Source organism: Nanorana parkeri, unplaced genomic scaffold, assembly GCF_000935625.1.
Source record: "Nanorana parkeri isolate BGI_ZX_2015 unplaced genomic scaffold, ASM93562v1 scaffold45, whole genome shotgun sequence".
NCBI lineage: Eukaryota > Metazoa > Chordata > Amphibia > Anura > Dicroglossidae > Nanorana > Nanorana parkeri.
This window is the reverse complement of record NW_017306313.1, coordinates 161,163-171,599: the sequence shown is the minus strand read 5'-3', so window position 1 is coordinate 171,599 and position 10,437 is coordinate 161,163. Positions and strand designations below refer to the sequence as shown.

The following is a 10,437-nucleotide window of genomic DNA, read 5'->3' as shown; positions in this document are numbered from 1 at the left end:
TATATATATAAGAAAAAAGTATATATATACATTTTTTTTATTTAATGTGTTTGTAATTAAACAGATTTATTAAGTTGCAGACCTCAAATCTCATAGCACAAACAGTGCCTCTGTTTTTCTAATGGATAAGAATATCTTCAGACAGAATGATAGTTTTAAGGATGTAGTGCCTCAGATGTAGCCATGTTGATGTTCACTGGCTAAATCATTGTACACCAGAGTAAGAGCAAAATAGTAATATCGTAAAGTGCAATGAAATTTTCTCAATCATTTTTTCACTCCTGTAACCTTTAGAGGATGAAATGAAAAAAACAGAACATTTATTGGCAAATTGTAATAATCCGTAAGCTATAAATAACACACAGAACTTTCCATTATCCACAGAGACACTAACAGTTTATGAAGGTTAAGTGTCAGCCAAGAAAAGTGTGTCTGCTTTTACTCTCTGACTTTTACACATGTTCAAAATACACTGTACAATATAGCAGGTGTTCTGTTTCTGCTTCTAGCTGTCATCCAGACATATGACTTTTTTTCTTGAGATTAAAAATTTGATAAAACAAAATGCCACTCTCTTACACTTACTGTTTCACACAGGAGAGCTTCTGAATAATTTTATTTTTGTAATTTTGCAATACACTTTGTGAACAAGACAAATGCAGACAGACCTGATTAGATTTCAGGCTCATCAAGAACTTTCATTGCCCAATGCACAGAAACTGCAAGATTGTATAACTTGTATTTGGATGGTATTTCATCCTTACATACAACAGTGCCACCATACTAGTTGCATCATCGCCCTAAAAATGCATAAAATAGTTAAAATAGTAAGAATGTTATGAATCATGACTACTGTACTAATAGACTGTCATAATAATATTTGTACATTAAGGGGTGTATTTACAAAGAATTTGTCTATTCGCCTTGTGAAATTGCATGTACTTTGGGAATGGAGCCAAAAAAAATTTTTCAGCACATTTGCCAGAAATGCCAGATTGTATACCAAGCAAAAGCATGAGACATCAAGAGCACCCTTAGCGTATAAAGTCACACATGTTTGCGATAATAGCAGGGAAAGGGATTGCACTCATGGAGCTTTCATGAATTATAAACCCAACAAGGTTGCCATAGTAAACAGCTTGCAGAAGGTTCAGCATCAAGAATGTTCTCAGGATCACAAGTCCATCATAGTTGCCATAGATAACCACATTAATAGAATTTAGAAGGTTATTCACAAAGCTAGCCGAAGGATCAGCCTGTAGCTCTGGCTGATTCTTCGGCTAGCTTCAGCCGCCGGCAGTGGCGTCACAAGGGGGGTGCAGGGAGTGCGGCCCGCACCCGGGTGACACCATTGCAGGGGTGACATCAAAATGACCGGCAGTCATTTTGGTGTCACCACTCTCTGAAAAGTCGGGCACTCAGTCATGGACCGAGTGTCCGACAATTTCGGGAGAGAGGAGGGGACCTGGCTGCATACCTTATCCAGCCAGGTGACTGTCCCCTCCTCTCTCTGCCGGCATCCATCACCAAGATGGCCGCCAGCAGGTATCAATAAGATCGCCGCACAAATGTGCGATGACATAATCGTGCATGCGCGGTAACGTCACGGCGGGGTGTCACCCGGTAACCGCTCCAGGTGACACCCGGCCTCGGGATGCCCTGACCGCCGGAGCCCTTCGGTTCAGTTGAATGGCAGCGAGTAGCCTGCTGGAGGTTCAGCACAGCCGATCTAGATGTTGGATCGGTTGAGTTGAACGTGTTCTTCACCTCGGCTCAGTCGAACAAGTTGAGCATGTTCGACTGAACCGAAGCAAGCCGATGTACGGCTAATTTCAGCTGATGTATGGCTAATTTTAGCCGATGTATGGCTGAAATTAGCTGTACTGAGCTAAAGTGAATAGCCGAACAGCGTTCAGCTCTGTTCACTTCGTCTCGGTTATTCACTCGGCTGCCTTCGGTGTCAGAAATGTTTTCAGGACTGCTATGTATTATACGCAGTAAAAATCTGTCAATGACCTCTGTTCCCAGATCACCAACCTGCCATGGGCAGCAGACAGGCCATCTCTCTGGTCCAGTCTCCCTCCCTGCTATGGCCAGGTAAATCTTTGTGTAGTATATTTACTGTTCAAAAATGTCATTTGGACCAGTAATGATTTACAACAGATTTGTGTTATAACGTTCCACTAGAAAATCAGTTGCCTCTTGTAAATGGGCATCAGTGGATGCCCATTTTTTGGGAATATTACAGTGACACTGCAGGAGTGAGAAAAGCAGTAAAAAACAAGAACACAGAAGGGTTTCTGAAAATTGCCTTATCTTTGGAAATTATGTAAACTTCCAATGACTGATTGGAAAGGCCAGCCAGATTAAGTATCAAACTATTCAAATTTTATTTAAGCAGCATAAAAATTCATCTTTTTTATAATTTGCCAGGTAAGTAAGCCATTTATAACAAGCAACAACAATATCTGTTAAAACAATGCCTTTGTTGTTTCTTGTTCTACTCTATGTTACATTTAAAACATAATCATTGGAAGCTCGCTGATCACCTCTACACAGCTTTACAATATCTCAACATCAATATGGAGTGAGAAGCAAGATGATATGAACAACAACATAATTTTATTTGAAATTCATTTATTCTAATAGATATGATTTCCAACTCTTTTTAATGGGCCATCTCTTCAAAATGTTTCCCAAAGATTGTGTCTTGTTGTTCTTCAAACTCTACAGCAATGTCACTGCTTATTCTGCAGTTATTCACTGAGACATAGTTACAAAGCCTCTTGGAAGAGGAACATGGATAAAAGCCAAAATACAACATAACATAAACACAAATGTTGAAAGACTATTATTAGATACTCAGCATGAAGATGAGTCATCCCAGATGAGTCATTAGCTGAAATAATATCATAACATATGGCGTAATCAATATTAACAACATTTCAAACTAAAATGCACATTTTAAAGCATAAACCAGTATAAGCTGATTATGCCTTTTCTAAATAATGCATTGTCTTTAATGAAATAATTAGAAACCACTTATCTTTAGTACTTCTGTAATTCGTAACATTGTGGATGACACAAACAAAATTAATAGTATAACATAACACGTTCCTGCACATGTTCTAAAATCTTGATAATGTGGATTAAATACAAAAAATATTCAAAAAAAGAGAGTAGTACTCCCTCACAATGACCACAGCAGATGTGCAAACCCATGTTACCTGCAGAGTTTTAGACTTACAGTATATATTGCTTTTTGGTAGACTGATTCTTTCTTTATAATTTTTAATAAGTGGAAGGAAATGGGGTCACTTGACCACTGAACCAGTGTCATGCCAACTAATATTTATATTAAGTACAGTTTGGGAAATAAAAGCCAAGCTTATGGGTTTTTTTTCTCCAGCAGTTTAATTTTTTTTTATCAGGCTGTAGTTAAAAGAGAACTATGGCCAAACCTTTTTTGGCCGTAGTTCCCTTTAGAGTCACAGGAGGACATTTACTATGTTCTCCTGTGACTCAAAACTCAGAAAATAGCGACAATATTGTTGGGATCCACCCAGCCACATGATTGTCAGCTGGCTCTGCCTCTCTACCTGTGCCCACCCCCTCCCATGTCTGTCTCTCCAGTCAGCGCTGGAGGAACAAGAGAAAGGGGAGAGGGGATCCCTGTGGGGAGCAATGATGACAGTCACCACTCTCTGAAGGGAAAAGATTGGGAACTGAGCGATCAGCAGTTTGTGATCGCTCAGTTGTCGATCTATGGAGTCGACGTGTGACAGCTGCAGTGTCACACTTCAGCTCTAATTATGGGGATGTGTGTATTTCACTCTCCTCACAATTCTCCTTTAATTGTGTACGTGTCTTGTAATATAAGGTACCCTTATGTACAGTCCATGTATGTTGGTGATTTGTATTTTTAGTAAACAATTGCCTTGTTAAATTAGCTAAACACCTTAGGAATAGGATCTAGTAATAGCATCTCATCCAAGCATACCATCCAATGGACACAGCATACTTCCAAACCTAGTTTTTAAATCATCAATGTTGTCAGCCTAATAAAGGCTTATTCGCCTTAATTATTATAACTTAATAAGAAGTATTTTATGGCAAATTATTGAACAAAACCCATCAAAGGCATTCTGTTGTGCCCATGCATAAACAATTCATTAACAGGTGGAGTAAAACCAACATGGTTTACAAATGTGTATCTATTAACACCAGAGTGTATGCCTAAATGTCCATTATAATATACTGTTATAAATATTAATAGAGACATTATAATATCATAGAAACATTTGACCCTATAATTCCCATTTAATTTTGAAAATAATGATTAATTAGTGTAAAGTAAACAAAGCATTTTTAATTATTTCTTGGTTAACACAGTCCCATAGCTGGTAGAGAAAACAGAGCTCAACAATTGTCTCTCAGGAAATAAAAGATTCCTTCCCTACAAGTGATTATACAAGCATTGAAGGAGATGTACTACTGTATCTAAAGAATCACATATTCTGTACTTACCTTCTTTAAGAATATTTAACTATTAACGCCTTCATGACTGACCTTGTTTTTAGTTTCTGTTCATTAATGACTGACGCACTTTTTAAATTTTTGCTGTGTGGTTCTTCCACGTCAGTAATATACTTTCTTACAAAGTGCACCCACACATATTATATATTGTTTTTTAGAGGACAGACAGGGCTATATCTTTATATCACATATATGTGCATAACGCCTCACTTAGGACAAATAAAATATTAGAAAATTTGTAAAAAAAATATAAAGAAAACACTTTTTCTAATGCAGAAACTTTAGAAAAAAAAGCCGGTATACATCGGGATTTCCCGATCTGTCAGAGTGACAGCAAGAGCAGTAAATACTGCTCTGCTATAACTGTCAGACACCCGATTCCTGAAAGGGATCAGGTGTCTGGAAAAGCTTAACTCTTGGATGCCTCATTAATGGATGCCTCAATGCTGATTTTCCGCGGTTACCAGCATTGCAGTGCCTCAAATAGCTGATCACGTGTACGTCATTTGGGCACTTAGTGGCGGGGACGTACGTCTCCCATCCTAAGGAGTTATTGTAGACCTCGGTTGCAGATGAGCAGTACTTTCCACTGACCTTGATTTACTCAGAGCTAGCCAGTGTTTATCTCCTTGAAGTATTCATTACATCTTCTGAGATTCTGCACAAGAATATCAACCATTTCAGGTGCATGCAGTGTGATGTACAGGACCTTTATGCTCTGCATACATTTTAATGAAATTATACGCACCTTTCAACAGTATAAAACTATTTAGCAGTTTATTTCAAAGTTCTCTCAATGTACCATGATTTCACTGGTGTTATACGATAAAAAAAATTAACAAGAGCCCATTTTGCTTGTTATAAGTTGTAAATGAACTACACTTTTGGTATTTTACTATATTTATTCTATATGAAAGCTGAACTCCAGGCAAAAAAAAACAAACATCAATACATGCAAGCACTTGTTCATTAAAAATAATTAAAGTTACCCTAAACCCATGAGGTATTAATATATTCAAGTACCTTAACTATTAGCATAAATGTAGCTTATCTTTGCATCACTCAGTTGTAGATCCTCTAATTATTAATTCATGCTGACACCATACTTCCTTCTGGAGGGTGGCTACTTTTGTTCTCAATGGTCCCTGTGTGTGTTGTAAAGTAGCCACCGCACCAAACTCATTCCTGTGATGGACTACAATTTCAGGTTTCGTTTACTATTTTTTATTGAGATTGTAGTCCATCATGGGAGTGAGCTTGAAGAGGTGGCTACTTTAAAACACACACAGGGACCAAGGGGAACAAAAGTAGCCACCCTCCAGAAGGAAGGACAGTGTCAGCACTAATTCAGAGATGGTTTGAGGATCTACAGCTGAATGATGCACAAATAAGCTACCCTTTTGTTAACAGTTAGGGTACTTGAATGCATTGGTAAGGTTTAACTCCTGAGTTTATTGTCACTTTAAGTGCATTACTTTAAAGCAGTACTTGAATTTAACTTGGTATCAGCCTCTTGCAGTCCTTGTATAAGAGAACTTAGACTAGGGGAGGAAGAAGCAAAAAAGGAAGCCAATAGGTTGTGGTGCAGTGTTCATGTGCTATCATGAAGCACACTGATAGGAGGAGAGACAAGGTGACAGAGGTATAAGGTCACCTGATTTTTTTCTTCACTGTCCAGTCTCCATCTGAGAGAAGACATAATTGTATTACTTTTCTGCAGTAGGGAAAAGTCAGGTAACACGGCTCTATTATATCTATTTAATTTGCATATTTACTTGTTTTTCTGGATTCTAGCTGTAGTGGTAACCTGCTTGGTTTGTAATGAATTCATATTAGTAACAGATTTTCTTCTTTTTATAGGTGCCCTACGCTGAGCTGGGAGGCAAGACATTGGTGATGACTGTTTATGACTTTGATCGATTCTCTAAACATGACATCATTGGAGATGTGAAGGTCCCTATGAACACTGTAGATTTTGGCCATGTAACCGAAGAGTGGCGGGATCTGCTCTGTGCTGAAAAAGAAGAGGTAAGAGAATAGATGTCATGCAGATTTGTTGGTGAATGAATGGATGGGTCCATGTGTATTTATATTTATGAATATGTATTTCCATCAATTATCTAATTGCTTACCTTGCAGATCATTGTAAATTACATGCTCACCCTTGAAGTATAAATGTTATTCTTTGGAAGTGATAATTTAACATGTAAGAAGAAATGTTCTGTTGGGTCCTTAGAAAAGTAATATAAATGCATATAATTGCACACTTATGTGAATGCATATAAATGCATATAATGATACTCGTGTTCAGGTGCATTCAGTTATCTGCATTAAGAAAGAATAAAAATCTGTGCATCCAGAGGCAGATTAGATACTGTGAACAATGTGTATAAATGCATGTAAACACATATAAACGCACGTACAATTAAACATAGGGGAAATTAATTTAGGAAGTATAACCAAACATATACTTCCCAGATCAAATGCCCATGTGTTTAAATAAAACACATGTATGAGACCCATATTGAGTGCCAGAATAGAATAATAAAGAGCCTGTACATTTCGTTTTTGCAAAAGAGCAGATGTTTATCGACATCTTCATACTCAAGAGTGATTTTTAAACAGCTAAGGATACATCAGTTCACCGTACAGACAATGAATGTAGCCACTTCCATATCATCAATGAGAGTGATTGGGAGTCCTCAACTGGCTAATATTCTTGGCTTCTTTTTCAAAGTCAAATCATCCAGGCTATTAGTCATCATTTATTTGCTTTGTTAAAGCGGCTCCCATTTACTAGCTTACCAAACTGCTGCTGAGCACCGGTGGTTTTTTGTTGTTGTGTTACGTTAGTTTCATATAAGTTGTTACTAGTGTTCAGCAATTACAAAGAGTGTGCATGCATGAATACCAGTTAACTGCACTGTGGTAACTTATAGGGGTCGATTTACTAAAGACAAGTAGGTTTTTCACTTTGCAAGGGACTTTATCCTCTTCAGGGGTACTTTCATTGTAGCTTGGTGAATGTGGTAAAATTTCACTTTGCAAAAAATACCCAATTATGTGTATTATTGCTTGTACATGAATGGGTGATGGAAATTGACAGAGCTTCACCATATTCATTAAAGTAAGGGGAAGCATTCTCCCACAAATAGAAAATTCCCTTTTAAAGCAAACAGCCTATTTAACAGAAAAGGGGTGCACATTAGCGGGGGTCGTGACGGCGCCCCCCCTCAGTCCTGCGCCCGGGGCAAGTGACCCCCCCGCACCCCCGGTTGTTACGCCACTGACAAGGCATACTATATGTCTTAACATGCTGCCGCTGCCATTATACACTCAGGTAGGGCAGGTTTGGATGCACACTGACACCTGTCTGCATGCAAGACTCAACACCGGGCTGGGGAAGCAAATGAGTTGCCTGGATTACTTGGAAGAGTAATATGCATATGAAAGATTTCTCAGTAAGACCTCATGGTCTTCTAGTTATGAGAAATGTGAGGTCAATTTAGGAATAAAGGCTAAAGAGAAATACAAGTGTTCAAAATCACACAAACAATTACTTTTTTGCAAACCTTTCTTTCTTTTCTGCATTTTTTTCCCTGGGAATGTCCTGTGCACACTGTCCAAAGAACTGTCCCTGTGCATCCATCCCTGGCTAAGCACAACTTTGTAAATATAGAGATATCACTCTTTCCATCTCAAGCTCAGTAGAATAGTACCCTTGAAAATATATTTTTCTCCTATGCTTGCTTGAGCAGTTCCCCTGAAGATAACACCACTCCATATACCCAGTTTAGCAGCAGAGTGTACCTGTCTATATACCCTGCCTATCCTTGCTGAACTCTAGCACGTTGCTCAGTGCTTTAATTCTCCCTATTGCTTACTCCTCAGGACAAGGACAAGCCAGTGGGTTTATTGAATAAGGGAGTGCACAGCCAAATGATGTACAAAGTGCAATAATCCATATAAACCAGAAATAATCTATTTTTGCTTCATCTAATCCTACTAAACTAAAATCTGATTGAGTACTATGGGCAAGCACCTTTGAACAAATCCTTTGCTCTTAGCACCATTTAGTGAATAAGCACTGAAAAGTATTTAGGTTTGATCTGCAGAAGGCACTATATTTGCTGACCATTCAGTAGGTTACCATGATGATGTAATAGCCAGCTACTCCACCTAAGCGCAAACTGTAGGTATTATTACAAATCCCCCCATGTTTATTAAGTACATGCACTAGCACCCTGAGGGAACTAATGCTCCTGCAAAATTACTAAGCGTTCAGGAAATATGGCTAAACTAGTTAACTATGATGATTAAAATGAACTGCATTTAACAGCTAGATTGAGTTAAGAACCATCAGGGACAAAGTTAAACTTTAGAACACAAATAAATACAAAAAATGTATCATATTTTGCCCCACCACCTATATGGCACATGCATTTGAAACAAATAGTCATAAATATGTTGGGAATTTGCTAAACAGGGCATGTTAAAGGTCATGTTCACTCTGTACTTCTTTTACTATTTTCCAGTTTGCAAGTATTTATTTTGCAGTACAGCAAGATGTATTGCCAGGAGAAAATGTTTTTAATGGGGTCCATTCACACTAATGCATTTTGTTGCAGTACATTAAAGTGGACATTCACCCTCGAATTACCCAATAAACATGAAACAGTCACACGACACATGTACTGTACCTTGATGACTGCATAGCACCATGTTTAACTTCTGTACATGCTATGGTTGTCCAGTAATCGGCACTGGAAAACTGCCAGCTATTACCAATGACACCATGCAACTCATTGGGGTTGATTTACTAACCTTATAAACACACCACGAACGTGTATACACCTCTGCAGTGTGTTCCCTCCCAGCATGATCTATGGGTGGAATCTAAACACCTTTGTAATGTGTACACACCCAGCAGGTGTGTTGTGCAAAGCCCTGAAGGAATTCCAAGGTGATGTTGGGTAAATTAGCTCTATGTTGTGTTGCTTGCGTTGATGAATGCAAGGAATGTAAATGCATGAGCTAACCATTTTTGTCTAAACTGTGAAGCAGCATTATATATGCATCATGTGCATGATTTTTACATATATGGCATTAGTGGAAATATGCTTTTAGAGACTTTTTAGTTGATAAATACGTTTTGCTGTGTGAAAATCACACACACCTGGTGTGTGTGTGTGTTTAGGTTAGTAAATCACCCCCATTGTGTCATTAAGCTCCCTCTTCTGCTATCTATGCCCTGTGATTGCAAAGTCTGTTTAATTGTCCTTTCTCTATGCCCTGTTGCTCTCAAGGATATAGATAACATGAGGGGGCCTGGACAACAACATGAGTTGCATGGTGTCAGTGGTAATAGCTGGAAAATTTCTAATGCTGATTGATGGACAACTGGAGCATCGACAAAAGTCAAACACGGTGCTATGCATTTATTAAAGTACATAAGTTGTACAGGTGTTTACTGTTCATTGAGTAGTTCTAAGATGAACGTCTAAGATGAACATGTTTTAGTGACCTGCAGGTAATGCAAAAAATAGTGGGAGGGAATGTGTTAGGGACTTACGATGTACTGAAATGAGTATGGTTAAACGTGCTGGGACCGAACAACTGCTTCCACAGTTTTAAACCTTTTAAATGCCAAATACGAAATGCAGCATAACCCATTCCCCGAGGAAACATAGGGTTTCGTAACAAAGGACAATAATTGGAGAGAAATGGGGAGAGTTTGAGACCTCTCCATATCGCTCTCCAAGCTATAATTGTGTCCCTGCACAGAGAATTTGGTCAAATAACAGAAGGGAGAACCGAAAGTTTGCAACGGAGAATAGCTTTGATATCCCATGGAGCATTGAACTCCACCTCAATGGAGGTATTAGAATAAGTAGAGTTGTT

At 38.4% G+C, this 10,437-nt stretch overlaps 1 protein-coding gene across 3 annotated transcripts in view; it reads left to right on the top strand.

Moving 5' to 3' along the window:
- Window positions 1-10,437, top strand: part of SYT1 (synaptotagmin 1) — a 221,844-nt gene that overhangs the window by 139,984 nt on the left and 71,423 nt on the right. For all 3 annotated transcript variants that reach the window (XM_018572826.1, XM_018572812.1, XM_018572819.1), the window contains one exon: window positions 6,397-6,564. In XM_018572826.1, the coding sequence (XP_018428328.1) occupies window positions 6,397-6,564 (168 nt within the window). The remainder of the gene's footprint in view (window positions 1-6,396; window positions 6,565-10,437) is intronic.